A 16414-nucleotide genomic window follows, 5' to 3' on the forward strand; every position below is an offset into this window, starting at 1 on the left:
TCCCTCTCTGCAGTTGAAGCTTGACCAACTCTCTTCCTCCACGTCTACAAAGGGCTCCAGGACCCCCCAAGGTTAGGGTCCCATGCTTTGCTTGGCAGAAATCACCAGCTGAGGACAATGTGTCAAGGGAGAGAGTTTTCTGGTTATCATCAGAATGACCCACGTGTCTGTGTGAGGGCTACCTGGATGGCTGTTCCAGACACTATAGTCCCTCCTTGCATAGCATTTGAATAAGGATCTCCCAGTGATACCCTCTTCCTCCCTGCCCCCATATGCTCAGGCCTTGGGGACAAGGGTCCTAATTCCCTGGAGCAGATGCCAGAAGTTCTTCGAAACATGCCTTTGGTCTCTGGACTCTTAGGCTGAGCCTTCTCAATAGCAACTCTTTGGGTATGGATGTTGAACAGGTCACTTCTAAACTGTCCCAGGCAGGGGCCCTGACTACAAACTTCGCTTCTGTAGAGGTTTGCCAGGCGCCAAAATCATCTCCAGTGCTCCAGGCAGGAACAGCCAATGGAAACTGCAGCCAGGACCCCTCCCACTCTCCCCCAGTGGCATCCTGGCCTCCTGCCTCTCTCTTTCCTCCCTCTTGCCTATCCTGCCTGACTCAGAGTGAAGACCAGGCGGGAGACAGCATCAGTAGCATCGGGAGCTGCAGGAAGCATCAGCCTCTACAAAGATGACTTGGCAACAAGTCCTTCTCCTGTCCTGCCTCTCAGCCATGGTGCTCCTGTCTAGTGAGTATATGGGAAGGTCAAGAGGGACTATGCTAACTACATAATGGGTAAGACTTACCTCCCCCAGGAAGGTCCTCTCAGCCGGCAGAGAGGCCATTCTTGGGATTTCTGTGTGTGTGTGTGTGTGTGTGTGTGTGTGTGTGTGTGTGAGAGAGAGAGAGAGAGAGAGAGAGAGAGAGAGAGAGAGAGAGAGACATGGTATAATACAGAGAAATATAGCAAAGAAAGAAAAAAAAAAAAAAAAAAAAAAAACAGGAAACAATCCAGCTCACCTTTGTGGGTTCCTGGGGAGACTGGCCCCAAGGCTTGGACAGAGGACCCCACATGAGGTCTGGCAAGCCACTAAGCCTAGAAGGACTAGTGAGGCCTTGCTCAGGGCCTGAGCTCCCCTCTGATGCTGGAGCCTTCCCTCTGTGACCTTGTCCCACAGTGCTGCGGGAGGGGACCAGTGCATCAGTGGGCAGCCCGCAGGCAGCAGGAGAAGCAGCCCAGGAAGGTGAGTTTGGGGATAACCCCTGGGTGCAGGGAAGGTGGAGCCCACACCCCTAGCATCCCTGGCCCGAGTACTGGTTGTGACAGACCGCTCTTGGGTTTCAGGTGTGAAACAGAAGATTTTCATGCAGGAATCGGATGCCTCAGATTTCCTCAAGAGGCGCAGCAAGCGGTCCCCCAAATCCCGAGATGAGGTCAATGGTAAGGATGCTGAATGGCCCCTTTCCACAGCAGGGGACCAAGGGTTCCAGTAAAGCCCTTGAACATTGGGGTAACTGAAGCTCTAAAGCAGAAATTATACCATATTTCCTTGATGGTGGGTCACATGTTGGGGCAAATGCATTTTCGGAGTGAGGACAGAAAGGAACAGTGCTGCATCAAGGGCACCTAACAATTATGGGACGCATCCCTGCTTCAGAAAGTGGAAATGCAAAGGAGGAAACGTGCTCCAGTCTAGAGGGACCTAGCACTTCAATGGGTGTCTTGGAATATCGCAAGGTGCGAGAGGGACTCGCCAGAGCAACAGAGTCACATGCAGAAAAAGATCCCAGGGGACAGGAGTGCTGAGAAATGTGGGCTTAGTGACAGCTCTGCTGCTAAGCGGCCTCAGCCACTTCTTGTCTGTGGTCCTAATTTCCTTACTTATAAACCTCTATGTTCAGCCAGCTGTGCTTTTTTTGACGCTTTTGTTCGCAATGCAGTCAGTGAACGTGTCTCCCTATTGGCCTGCTAGACGCCCTGGGGTCCACACTGCAGGGCCCTCATGTCCTTGACCTGCAGCCCTTGAAGGCATTTGAGTTTCCTACCCCTACACTTGATTCTGAGATTCTGAGCTCAGACTGTCCTGGCCAAGTCTACAGCTTGATTCTTTCCTTGTGTGTGTAGATGAATGAACTCTTTGTATCCCTGAGCACACTCAGTAAGGTGACTTTCTCAGTGAAAATAACAGGACTGTTTTCAAATGATGGGGAAGATCAGAGGTGGAAATGCTTGGAGATGAGAATTTTTTTTTTTTCCAGATTGGACAAGTATAGCCAGATTAGTGAAATCTCTAGACCTCACACAACTTGGGATTCAAATTTGGCAAAATCAAGAAACACTGAAAGGCTATTAAGGAGGTTGGGCTATTCTAGTCTGAAATCAGAGAAGCAGCTTTCGGGCAAACTTCCAGTGGAAAACAGGCAACTTAAGGACAGGCAAATATCTCTGTCCTCTGAAGCTGACTCAAAACCATAAGGTCCAGGATTAAGCTGAGGTCCCTGGCCTTAGGCAGGAGCTCAGTGCATCAGGCAGCCAGGGGAGGCCCAGAATAGCCAGGTGAACCCCCAGGACCGCACATAAATGCATCTGAGTATGCCTAGTCAACTCCTGTAGACAAATGGACAGAGCTACAGTGCTCAGTGGTCCTTCAAGTTGGGAACAGGGCAGGTGGCACTTGAAGCAATTTACATTAGAAGCCAGGAGTTGGAATCCTGACTCCATTAAGCTTTTGGGATACAGGCTCAATTTACTTTAAGGTGAAAGAAAATCTGAGGGAGGCATATTGTTGGCAGAAGTGCACGTAATGCAGAAGGTGATACCTAGCACAGAAACACCATCTCAGCTGGGCCTGGTGGTACAACCTGCACCCTGCACCCTGACACTCTGGAAGCTGAGGCAGAAGGATTGCAAGTTCCAGGCCAGCCTGGGAAACTTAGGGAGACCCTATTTCAAAGTAAAACAAAAAGGGTAGAGATGTAGCTCAGAGGTAGAGCCCTTGCTTATCATGTGCCAATCCCCAGTACCTAAAAACAAACAAACAAGCAAACACAAACCCATCTTGATCCAAGAGTTAAATTGTTTTTATTTATTGCTATATCTAACAACCCAATTTAGCTGAGCATGGAGGTACATCACTAGAATCCCAGTGCTCGTGAGACTGAGGTAGAAGACTCAGTTGAGTGCAGGTGTTCAGAACCATCATGGATGATATAGTGAGACTCTGTCTCCAAAAAAAAAAAAAAAAAAAAAAAAAAATTCAGAAGAAGAAAAATGTCCAGTTTTTGGCACTTCTGAAAAGGCAACTTGAGGAACCAAAGAACTAAGGTGTTCTCTAGGCCAGTACTGAGAATCTGGTGTTCTGTAGCTGTGTAACTTCCAAAATGCCCATGCACTTCTCTGAGCCTGGATCCCCTCCTGAGAAATACCTGGGGCATGGAGATGGATTGGACTACAAACCATCTGCCAGACTAAGGTTTCCTTCAACTGTACAGGCAAAAAGGAAGGAATCTGGGACAAACAGAGGACTTACCTCAGGAACTCTTAAGGCCAATTTACAAATAAGTTGATTTTTTAATCTGAGTTAAATAATAGAAATACAATGTAAATAACTAGTATTTATTGAATTTACTTGTCATTGTAGACTCCTTGGTTCCACGAGGGATTTGAGATGGTTTCTGATATTACCATTCTGCATAGCAATTCTTGTTATTTCCTGAATTCCCTTGTAATGTGGGGGTGGGACAGGGGCCATGGCCTCCCTTGGTTCCTCTGTCTCCCCCATCTGCTCTTGCATATCACTGTCTTGTGGGGACAACAGGAGCAACTTAGTCCACCAGGAGAATGTGAGATTTCTGAGGGGCCTGTTCTTTTTCCAGCAGACATGACCTGTGGGTCTTTGTTGATTTTTCTAGTGAAGAACGTGTTAGAAGTTCCTTGAAAGTAAAGACTTCTACATAATGTCCTCCAGATAAACAATGTCCTCCAGAGGACCACAGCTCTCAAAGACTTTAATTCTCACAGCCAAAAGCTCAGCAAAACATTTCTTTTTCTTTCTTTCTTTCTTTTCTTTTTTCTTCTTTTTTTTTCTTTTTTTCTTTTTTCTTTATTTATTTTTTTGGTGGTGCTGAGGATTAAACAACTCAGGGCTTTATGCATACTGGACAAGCACTCTACAACTGAGCAACACTCCCAGCCCATGAAACTTGCTTTTATGTCTTTCTCTTCACCTGAATGATAGGCATCTTAAACAAAGGGACAGCATCTTTCTTACTTACATTTTTAATCCAGAATTTACTACATCTTGGTGTGACAAATGCTCAAAAATGTTGACTAGACTTGAAGGTATTAGTGTGAGATCAACTTTAAATTGGATTAAGTCCTTCATAAAGTTTATTTATTTATCTATTTTTCATTTTCTTTTCTTTTCTTTTTTTTTTTTTGTACTGAAGATTAAACTGAGGAGTCCTCTACCACTGAGCTACATCACCAGGCCATTTTAGTTTTTATTTCGAGACAGGGTCTCACTAAGTTGCCCAGGCCTGGGTCAAACTTACAATCCTCCTCCCGGGGCCTCTGGGTCTCTGGGATGATGGATGTGTGCCACCACACCCTGCTCATGGAGTTCGTCTCTGATCATGGGATTCAAGTGTCTAAGTGGCCTGGTATATTTGGATCGTACCACTAACTTGATGACTGGACTTAACTCACATTTTCTCTTGGGGTCTCAATCTCTTCACCTGCAAAATGAGGTGATTGGGCCAGGTATGGTGGTGCACATCTGTAATCCCAGTGACTTGGGGGGCTAAGACAGGGGGATGGCAAGTTTGGGGACAGCATGGGCAACTTAGTGGGTTCCTTTCTCAAAAAACGAAAACCAGAAAATAAAACAAAACAAAACAAAACCAAAAAGGACTGATGATGCAGCTCTGCCAGGGATAAGCAATTTCAGTGGAGTCCCCCAACCTCAATCCCTCACAGATCACTTTCAGCTTCTCAGGTAAGATGTTGGTGTTCCCCTAAATGTGTCCCCCCAACGCCTCTCTCACAGCGGAAAACAGGCAGAAGTTGCGGGCTGATGAGCTGCGGAGGGAATATTACGAGGAACAAAGGAAAGAATTTGAGAACTTTGTGGAGGAACAGAAGGATGGTAAGAGTTCTCGCTCATCTGCCATTTATGCCCTGTTTGCTAAGTCTTGACCTTTCACCTCTCGTCAATAGATAAATAGTAGAAAAGGCAAGAAGAGGGCCTATTGATGCACCATGCTCCTGCCCTCCAGGATCCTGCCTGCCTTCTACCCTTGCTGGCTGTATCAGGGCTTCAGTAAGGGTAGGCATGGATGGGGATGGGATAGGGGGAGGCCATATTTCTGAGCCAATGCCTTCCACCAGTGGGATGTGACCTTAATGTCTAGTGTCCTTGTGTCATCCACAGCAAACATCTGTAGGAACATTTAATGAGGATTAGACCAGTAGGCCTGATTTGCATTATGTGCTTCTTTCTTTTGTTTTTGGTCTTTCTCTAACTTTAAGATTGAAATGCTCCTGAGCAAGCTCACTTGGTACATATGTGCTTGGATCCAGGGTCCTGGTTTGGGATACTTTTGTTAGAGTCAGCTCTTTCAGTTCTCCTAATTTCTTGGCTCTGATGGACAAAGGAAGTACAGCCCTCGAAGGGCATCCCAGTGAAAAGGGTACCACCACCAGGTCCCAAGGTGTACAGGCTATGCCTATAGCCCTTTAGGAAACACCTGGCTGAGCCCCACAAGCAGGTGTTGGGCTCAGATCCTGGCAAATCAAATTTTTGGAGGAACATATTGTGAAAAACTCAGGCTGTCCCAGCTCAGAGGCCAATGCTTGTTACCTTAAGACAGCTGGGGAGAGCTGTCTTAAGAAATGAGAACGTGATTTTTACTCATACTACTCATAATAACATTTGTGTGTGTGTGTGTGTGTTTGTGTGTGTGTGTGTGTGTGTGTGTGTGTGTGTGTGTGTGCTTTTTTAAAAAGTTTCAGGCCCAAATCTCTAGCACATGGGTGAAAAAAATTTGCTATTTTCTTTTCATGATGAATTATGAAGGAGGTTAGGTACCTACAGGATGACATGTCTTTTAGAGGATGCTAAGATCAGGGTCCTCAGGTTTCATTCACAGAGTGGAGAGGACACTTGCAGAGTAGGCCACAGGTCTTTGGGAACTGGAGTTACACAGCTATTGGAGCAGAGTACTTGTTCTGCCAGGTACTGTGCTGAACCATTTAAACTCTACCACCTACATCTGAGATAGGTCTTGGGAGTTCCATTTTAGAGTTTAGAAAACAGGCTTAGAAAGGATACATGAATACCCAAGGTGACATACTAACAGGGTGGTCCTAGGATTGGAACTCGAGCATATTTCTCAGCAAAGGTCCTATTCTTATAAATCAAGGATGATCATACACAGAAGTTTTGGTCCAGGAATTGGCCTACAAATGTGAATGGAATGAGGAGGGTAAAACAAAGCAGTCCCTAAAGAGGTCCACAGAGCTCAATAAAGGAAGGAGCAGAGGTGGAGCCGGTCTAGTCTGCCTGAGGACAAAGTTCTGAAAAAGGTGGAACTCATCTCAACATTCCTCCCTTTCCCTTGCCTCTGTCCCAGAACAACTGTTGCTCTGGCCCGTTGCCTGCTGCCTCCATCCTGGGGCCATGTTCAAAGCCTCCATCTTCTGGGCCCTTCAATGAGGCCGGTGACATTCCCCTTTCATATGAAACCCTAGTTTTAGTTAGCTGTTTTATCTAACAACAATTAATAGCAGTTGGATGTTCAAGCTTTCCCAAGGCATTTGCTTCATAAAAGGGATATCTAATCAATTTCTATGGCAAAATCACTCTCAAAGAGGAGTTGGTCCACTGAGCTTGAGAAATACCTGAAAGTGGTGAGTTCTAGTCCAGGAGTTCCAGCCCATCTCTGGGGTACCAAGTACCTAAGGGTGTTTTTCAAGGGGAGCGCCAGCTCCAGGATCCCATGGAAGGAACTATTTCCAGCAGCCATGGTGCCTCAATGTGCAGTGGTAACAGGGCCCTTCCTCTTTGGTCGAAGCATCTGGCTCTCACAGGTGGTAAGGACCATGGGGACATCCGTTTTATCCATACCACCAGGTTTTCCTATTAGCTCAGTCACAGAGAATGCCACTTTCACTAGCACCAAAATCAAGTTCATAAGGTTTTTGGGAGAAGTCCACATTTGAGACAACAGAGGCAAGGAAGACATTTCAGGTTTTTAATCCTTGACATCATTTTCTGTCAGTATTTCTATCTTCCCAACATTTTTCATGAAAAACAAAAACAAACAGCCAGGCACGGTGGTTCATGTGTATGATCCCAGTGACACAGGAGGCCGAGGCAGGAAGATGGCAAGTTCAAATCCAGCCTCAGCAACTTAGCTAGGCCCTGTCTCAAAAGAAAATATTAAAAAGGCTGGGGATGTGGCCCAGTGGTTAAACGTCCCTGGATTCAATCCCCAGTACCAAAGCAAAAAACAAACAAAAAACAACTTTGTGGTAAAATAGAGATAAGGGAAAATTTGCCACTTAAATCACTGCTAAGTATACAAGTCAGTGACATTTAGTACATTCATACTGTTGTGCAACTATCATCACTATTTCCAAACTGTTTCCTTATTCCAAATGGAAACACTGTATCCATTAAACAACTGTCTGTTCCTCCTCCCCGCCCCCATCTTGGTAACCTCGACTATACTTTTGTCTCCATGAATTTTACTGTTCTAGATATTTCATGTAAATGGAGGACACAGTATTTGTCTCATTATGTATGGTTTATTCATTTAGCACAATGGTTTCAAGGTTTATACACGTTGTAACACTTGCCATAACTTCATTTCTTTTTATAGCTGAATAATTTCTTATATATTTGCATATGTATTTGTTTATAAACCCCATAAGTAACACATTTTGTTCATCCATTCTTCTGTGGGTGGACATTTGGGTTGTTTCCACTTAGGGTGACTGAAAATTCTACTGCTCTGAGCATTCCTATTTGTACAAGTATCTGAGTCCCTCTTCTCAATTCTCTTGGGTATGTGTCTAGAAATAGAATTGCTGGATAATATGGTAATTTTGTTAACTTTTGGAGGAACCTCACTCAGCCTTTTCAAATACTGGAGGCTTTGTGACATCTGCCAGTGACTTAATGGCAATTAATGGTAACAGGTGTCTTGAACTGGCACCAGGAACCTAATTCTACAATTACACAAAAGTGTTTGGAAATATGTCTGACCAAACACAAGTAAAATCACAACTTTCTTACTCATTAAAAACTTCCTCTGTCCTTTTTTTAGCCTTTACTATGAAGCACATCAAATATATGGAGAAATATCAAGTTTAATGAGCCCCATAGAGCCGGTTATCTCAGTTTTCCCACATTTTTGAAAAAGGGTGCTTTTGCCAATGAGTTTTAAAAATGGAATTTTATTTTTGAAGCTTAGAAAATACAGAATGGTATAGAGGGAAAAAGCTGTCATAATCCTGCCACTCCGGGTCAACAATGATTTCCATCCGTGAACTTTTCAAGGCACAGTTTGTGGTCTCTTTTGAGTCATGATGTTACTTTTTAGTGCCTCGGTTGTCATCTCTTTGAGCCAGTGACTGCATAGGCTTTTCCTTACTTGACGGTTGTAGGCAAAGAGCTCAGATGCCAGACACCGTCTCAGTCCTACTGGCAGCCAGCTGGGTGGATCTGATTCACAAATGGAGGCCGCTGGACTCAACGTTTTTAGACCCTTCCAGCTCTATCTTGGATGTCTCCAGGCACACTTGGCTCATGTCACCTCAGGGTGGGCCATGTGGACTGACAGCTGCTTGGCCAGGTTGCTGTCTTCAGGTCAGAATTCCCTCCATTCTCACATGACTTCATCTTTCCTTTCCAGAACAGGAAGAGAGGAGCCGGGAGGCCGTGGAACAGTGGCGGCAGTGGCATTATGATGGGTTGTACCCTTCCTATCTCTACAACCGCCACCACATCTGACCCCATCCTGAAGCAACCCAGGAACACACAGCTGTTCACCCCAGGTGTACCAGAACCTCTCTCCACACAAATGCTCTTATGGACCTCAGCTTAGGGTCTGCTATGGTCAACAACCCTGGTAAATACACATGCCTTTCATTCTGATGCATTAAATGCCCCAGCTTTTGCTTCTTGGTGGATGATTTTCTGAGGTGAGCAACCGTCTGTGGCTCATTCTAATCCCAAATCTTCATTGCTTTTCCCTCATTTAGTCATTGTCCCCAAAGCAGAACTCCTATCTGAAGGACAGGAGAATCACTGCAAAGAGAAATTTTGTTTGCTTACAGCTTACAAATAAAATGCTGACTCAACCATTTGTATTATCATCTCAAGTCTCCAGCTGAGCAAGGTGTGGACTTGTGCCCCCTGAGTGACAATGTTAATGTTGCTGATTTGGGTATTAGAAAGCTTGTCCTTGGGGATATCAATCATTCTTCTATTATGTCTCAGTAGTTAGTCATGTGAATGAAAAAAATACCAACACAATTGTTTTGGTAAAAGCTTTTGAAGGACTGCTGAGCCCAGAGGCTTGCTTCCTCATCCCTCCAATGAGTCTTAAGGTTCATCCCTGAAATCTTAATTGCACCATTCAGAAGCCACAGTTATAGCAAGTCCAGTTGTGTAAACAAAACAAGAAAGCCCTGTGTTGGCATCATCTCACTTTTCTTCATAGTGTCTTATATTCGTCTCCCACTGCTGCCGTAACAGAGTACCACAGACCGGGCGACTTAAATCAATGGAGCTGAGAAGTCTGGAACCTCACTGTTGGCAGGGTCACATTCCCTCCAGATGCTCCAGGGTATCCTTCCTTGCTTTTCCTGCACCTGAGGGTGCCAGGCATTCCTTGGCATATGGCAGCATGCCACCCCACCTCGGCACAATATGGCTGCCTCCTTGTGTGCTTTCACATCACTATCCCTGTCATGTGTGTCTTTGTGTCTTCTCTTCTTAGGACACCAGTCATACTGAATCAAGGCCTCACTCTACTAACCTTGTCTTAACTTGATTACATCTGCAGAGACCCTATTTCCAAACAAGGTCACATTCACAGGAACTGAAGATTAGGGCTTCAGTGTATCTTTTGGGGGGCACACTATTCTATTCCTTTCTTTCCTCTCAACCAGTCTGTTCTCTGGCCCCAGGCTCATCACCCCTAATCCCACTGTTGCTCTCCACTGACCTCCAGAAATTCCACACTAAGAATGGCAAAAAGGCAAAACGACTTAAGCTGGCTCTAGAAGATAGAGAACTCTAGATGAAGAACAAGCACCCTACTCTTCTCCATCTTCCATCTCACCTTTGTGCCCCGGCTTCCCTCCTGCCTGTGGTCCTTGGTCAGCTAGCCCCAACTGCTTTTGAGACTGGGCTTCCAGGCAATATAGGGTGATTTTACATAAGGGTTGCTTTGAGGAAATCTTACCTCCATGGTAGCAAATTATTCCACCAGAGGTGGGGTGATTGATCAGGTTAGGAGACTGTAATAAATGCCTGTGTTTTTAAGTATTTTTTAAACAGCTGATAAAGTCTTTAAAAACACTCCAGTGATAACTGATCATGCACCAAATCACCTCATACTTGTCAGTGCTATCATTCTCTCCCCACACACTCCAAGTACAAGCTGACATGACCCTGGGAAGGTGAGGTGGTCAGCAGCAAACTCTCTTGTTTAATACAGTTCTGTCTTATTTCTGTGGTGGGAACTGGATCTTGGACCTTGTACATGCTCCACCACTGAACTCTGTCCCCAGTCCTACCATTAAATGCTGTTTGCTGTGCAGGAAGATAAGAGCTCTGGGGTTCATAATTTGGAGACTCAAGCTTGGGGTACAAGTCAAGTCCCATCACAACAAAGGGCAAGATGGTGTCATTTTTATTGGCATGATACATTTCCAGTCAATGGTGTCAAGTAGTTCCTTGGGCATATTGTTCCCTACTCTTCTACTTCCCTTTCCCTTTAACTTAGGAGAATATTTTGGGGTAGGTTTCTTTACCTGTGGCCAAGGTGCACCATCCAGATACTTCTCTGTTGGGAATTATCTGTGCTTTTAAGTGGTCCCTCTCTTTATCTTATATTTACACCATAGTGGGGTGTGAGTCTTTGCTCCCTCCACATGCCATTGAACATGCTAGACTTTATTCACCCATTCCTTCATGGGTAAGATAGATAAAAGAGGATTGCAACTTCTATGCATTTCAAACTGGCTGCATCAAACTTCTCTGTGAAGAGATTAAGTGCTTACTATCACTGGGATATCTTTGCCAGTCTCTATTTAAAGCAAGCAAATTGAGAACATTTGCAAATAAGTTCATGGTTGGGGGCCCTTGAATTCTAAATTATTTATGGTATCTCCATGGACCACTGCTGTTAGACTTAATCAGGTCAGACCTAAACAGGTGACTAGTGCTCACCTCTCCGCATGATCTGTGTATTTCTACCCTAACGCCTTTGGACCTGCTTCAACAGAGTTTGTTTAGAAACTATAGTTGCTATAGTTTGGAGTTGGAATGTCCCCAAAAGCCCATGTGGTAAAGGACTGGTTAGCTTGGTGCTATTGGGAGATGGAGGAAACTTTAAGAGTGGGGCTTAGTAGGAGATCTTTAGATCATTGTGGATGTGCCCTTGAAGGGGATTACAGGAACCTGGCCCCTTCCTCTTTGTCTCTTTCACTTTCCAGCTACAAGGCAGGAAGTTTTGCTCTACTGCATGTTCCTACCATGATGTGCTCCTCAAAGCAATGGGGCCAGTCAGGGACTGAAACATTCATGACTATGAGCCAACATTACCTTTTTTTACTTATAAGTTGCTTATCTCAGGTATTTGTTGTAGGGTGGGAAGCTGAATGACACCTCATTGTTCTCTACACCCTTCTAGAAAGTATCATGTACTGTCCTCCTGGACAGTGTCATTCTAGCAATAGAAGAAACTGGTACAGAATAAAAACATGGGAATGCCTCAACTTTTCATTGCTATTTTTACTTTGTTACGTGGTGAGACTGAAATTGCTTGGGACAAGGATTTCAATGTTTTGAAGCATAAATCTCAAAGGAAGGAGTTGTGCTGGTTACCTTCCATGGCCCCAGTCTCTGATCCAAACTGGAGAGAGCAATCTGTTTGAGCACTGCCAAGGTCAAAGGTGCTCCTCCCTGAAATGAATCCCATTTGCTTCCTATCCTATCCCCTAAAATGAGACCAAACTGGAGCATTAGCAAGTTGTGAAAGATACTCCCAGCTCAAGGATATTCTAGGTCTGTTCTCTTGGGGCTGGCACTCCTCCCAGCACTTAATTCACACCCAGATTAGAGATTCTAAAGCAGCATGTGCCTATTAGATTGGTTAGCAAGTGAAGTGGGCAAGGTCAAGTCATCAACTGGGGTCGGTATGTGGGCACTGGTGTGGGTTTAACCCAGGTGATTTCAGATCCCAAGTCAGGACTGTGGATTGTCTGGCCAGTGGTACAAGCAAGGTTGGACTCTGGCCACATGCAATTGCCCTTCTGGCTATTCAGGAGTCAAATGGGCCTTGAGGACCCTCAAGGGGGTAAGACTGTAAGATTGGTAATCCAGGATGACACGGTGTTTTTGAAATGATTTATAGTTGTTCCTTGAAATCAGAGAGGAACTGGTTCTAGGACCCCCACGGATACCAAAATCTATAGATGTATTCAAGTCCCTTATGTAAATGGCATGAATTCACAGAAAACCTTTGCATATCCTCTGGTATACTTTAAATCATCTTTAGGTTTATTATAATGTTGAATACAATGTAAGTGCTAAATTAAAACTTTCACTTATTGTTTGGGGAATAATTGCTATACAGACACAATTTTTTGGTCTGAGGTTGGCTGAATCTGTGAATACAGAACCTGTGCATACCACAGGCCAACAGTACTTTTCTTACCTGCCCCAACTGGGCAACAGAAAAAAAGGCAAAGCCCTGTTCTCACTTCAGCTGCAGAATAAGAAGAGCCATAATCTGGTCCATATCAGCCAGGATAAAACACCCCATGCCTTCTGGTAAGCCACTTGTCTCTCCCATGTGCTACGCGCAGGTGGATGGCGGGAGATGGATTCTGACTCAGGGCCATACCACACAGCCACCTGCCTGTTGTGTCTGCAGGAAGGAATGTTGGGGCCATACAGATGTCAAAAACAGAGTGGTTTGGAGGAGAGACCATTTAAAACAGAACAAAACAAGTTTGTCCTTGCCTCTTCAATGGCCAAGCTTGGCATGTTGGCTCTAAATAAAGAGTTCTAGCAGAAAGGGGCTAAATAAGAATTTGATTACCTTGTTCTCTCCCATCCCTAACAAGGATTCCATTATACTTCAGGGGTTTCAAATTTGGCCCAGAATTCCTTTGCTAAAATCCAAGGGAAGTCATTTCCTTGGCTGGGGGAAGGAAGCCAAAGGTAACATGACCAGGAATTTGAGCAGCACATTTAATAGGAAATTAATAACAGCAATTTGTATTTTTGGACACTGACCTTGTCAAAAGTGTGGCCTTTGGACATTCTTTTGCTTACTCTTCTTCATTCTTAAGGGCTTCCAGGTAAGTGATTGAAAACAAATTTGTTAAAGATTAAAATTGCCATTAATTTTTTATCACGTTTTGCAGGGTTTTATTCCCCCCCCCCCCCCCCCCTAATGTTCTGTAGCTCAGTAGACTGCATGCTTAGCATTCTGGAGGCCTTGGGTTTGATTCCCAGAACTGAAAACAAACAAACTGTGTGAGTGTGTGTGTATATGTATGTGTAGTTCAGGGGAAATTTTGTAACTTCTTATCATATGCCTTTACTTATTTAGATTTTTTGAAAGGAGATGGTCATTTTTATGAGTCCCAGAATGACTTTTAGTTCTTGAAATCTTGCTAGGTGCTTTTTCTGTTTCATTCAGTTATGAGAAAGGTTCATTTCTAATTCATTTTCAATCATGTTCTAATGCTCTTGAAAGTTTTCCATCAGAAATACGCCTATTGAGATGGTTTCCTGCTCATCTCAATTCAGGGTGCTTTGGGTGCTGCTTCCGCCCGAAGGGCCAACCTCCAATAAGCCTGGCTTCTCCTCCATGGGTTGGCAGAAGACAGAACAGACAACACACAAAACTACTCTTTGTGTGGCTGAAGACTGGTGATCTTAGAGCGTTCTGGGTCTTTCACATCATGGAGCGGGAATGGGGCTGTGCCAGGTGCTTTCCTCGAGTTTAATCTGCAGAGGGCTGCAGGAGAGCCTTTGTGAGAGGCATGTTATCTTGGGAGGTTTGTCACTGCTGGCAAGCTTTGCCCCTTTCCACATTACCTTTTTATTTTTCAAATTAAAGTTTGAATATCTAGCATGTGTGTGGCCCTTGGGTTCGATTCCCCAGTACCACACACACACACACACACACACAGTGTGAACAGGTAATCTACATATATGCTTTCAAACTTACAAGGGACAGAGAAGGAACATAGTAGGAACATAGTCCCTTCCTGTCTCCAAAAGAAACCATTATTCCCACATCTTGAGGATCCTGCAGGTGATCTGTGCACACCTAAGCATCTGTAGAAACTTTTTTGTTTTTGTTTTAAAAATTAAAATTAATTTTTGCCCAGCAATGCCTCTTTACCTATTGAACCATTTTTTTGGTCATATAAAAAAGATGGTATAGTTAATTTATAGTTAAGTAGTTTTCAAAAACACTTTCTTTAAAAGCTTCCTCAGGAACAGAATTTTTTTTTTTTCTGAGGTGGGGGATATGGCTGGAAAAAACTGATTTAATAGGAAAACTAAGGTGAACATTTTTCTAGGCAACTCCTCATTAATTTAGACACAATAATACTTTTGGGTCTTAAATATTAACACTAGTGATTCTGTGTAGACCCCTGTGTTTTTTCCCCAAATAAAAATGAAAACAGTAATATTACTATGAGGTACTGACCTTGCCAAAAATAAATAATAAATAAATAAATAACTTTTTTTTTTTTTTTTTTTTTTTTTTGGTAATACTGGGGATCGAACTCAGGGTTTCACACATGCTACACAAGTACTTTATCACTGAGCTATCGCCCCAATCCTTTCTAAGTTATTTTGAGACCAGGTCTTGCTAAGTTGTTGAGATTGACTTTGAACTTGTAATCCTCCTACATCAGCCTTCCCAGAAGCTGGGATTAGGTGTGCACCCCATATCCAGCAAGCTTATGATGTTATCAGCTCATGGCTGATCATTTAATATGCACTTAGCAGAATTGTGGCACCAAGAGGCAAGATATTTAATATTTTGTAAACTGAATTACATGACAAACAATCAAATTATACCATTAGATTGTTCTCCACAATCACCATTGAAAAAAATAAAATAGTACAACCTTTAGTGAGGACAACCTTTCTTATGCCTTTAACACATGAACAAGTACTTGTCATAGTTTGGATCTTGAGTGTCCTCCAAAGGTTCATGTGTTAAAGACTTGGTTCCCAGCCTGGTGAGACTGGGAGGTGACAATTTTCAGAGATGGAGGTAGTGGGAGGTCTTGGTCACTGGGGTTCTGTTGTTGAAAAGGACTGTGGGACTCTGATCTCCTTTTTTTGCTTCTCAGCCACAAGGTGAGGTTTTGCTCCATCATGCAATCCCAACATGATACACTGCCTTGCCACAGGCCCAAAAGCAATGGGGCCAACCAACCTCCAAAACTCTGAGCCAAAATAAACCCTTCTTTATGAATTGACTATCCCAGGTATTTGTTATAATGATAGAAAGCTGACTAACACAGTACTGAATAACATACAACTAGACATTTCTTCCATTTTGATATATTGGTAATTATGTAAAAAATAAAGCCAGCATCACAAATCCAGGAATTTACCAGACATAGGACTTGAATTGTCCTCTCTCAAGGTCAAGTCCACTTGTGCTCAGCTGATAACGTCAGTCTAGGGAATTATGAGAAGATTAAAACCACACTATTATCCATAGATCTTCTGCACAACATTATTCAAAATACTTTCATGATACTTAATGGTGAAAGAAAGCACTTATATCTAGAATATATCTCAATTCAATAATTAAAAAAGAACATTAATAGGTGAACAGACATATGTCATAAAGACATACCAGGCTGGGTGTGGTAGCAAATGCCTGTAGTCCCAGCAGCTTGGGAAGCTGAGGCAGGAGGACTGAACGTTCAAAGCCAGTCTTAGCAACTTAGTGAGGCCCTAAGCAACTCAGTGAGACCCTGTCTCAAAATAAAAAAATAAAAAGCTAGGGATGTAGCTCAAGGGTTAAGTGGCCCTGGGTTTAAAGAAAAAAAAAAAAAAAAAAAAAGACATATGAATGTACGGTACATGAAAAGATGATCAAATAAAATAGCATTGGCTACCAGGGAAATGCAAACCAGAC

The 16414-nt window shown here is 43.6% G+C and overlaps 1 protein-coding gene across 1 annotated transcript; it reads left to right on the forward strand.

Moving 5' to 3' along the window:
• Positions 1-239: 239 nt before the first annotated feature.
• Positions 240-9657, forward strand: UCMA (upper zone of growth plate and cartilage matrix associated). Its single transcript, XM_079105790.1, has 5 exons — positions 240-737; positions 1168-1233; positions 1335-1430; positions 5038-5136; positions 8909-9657. The coding sequence occupies exons 1-5, from the start codon at positions 680-682 to the stop codon at positions 9004-9006; spliced, it is 417 nt and encodes a 138-aa protein (XP_078961916.1). The 5' UTR covers positions 240-679; the 3' UTR covers positions 9007-9657.
• Positions 9658-16414: the final 6757 nt, after the last annotated feature.

This window comes from Sciurus vulgaris (assembly GCF_902686455.1).
Source record: "Sciurus vulgaris genome assembly, chromosome: 12".
Lineage (NCBI taxonomy): Eukaryota > Metazoa > Chordata > Mammalia > Rodentia > Sciuridae > Sciurus > Sciurus vulgaris.

Coding starts and splice junctions, on each gene's coding strand:
- UCMA (XM_079105790.1), top strand. CDS start 680: ATGACTTGGCAACAAGTCCTTCTCCTGTCCTGCCTCTCAGCCATGGTG. Junction 738..1,167: donor AGCCATGGTGCTCCTGTCTA/GTGAGTATATGG, acceptor CTTGTCCCACAG/TGCTGCGGGAGGGGACCAGT. Junction 1,431..5,037: donor ATCCCGAGATGAGGTCAATG/GTAAGGATGCTG, acceptor CCTCTCTCACAG/CGGAAAACAGGCAGAAGTTG.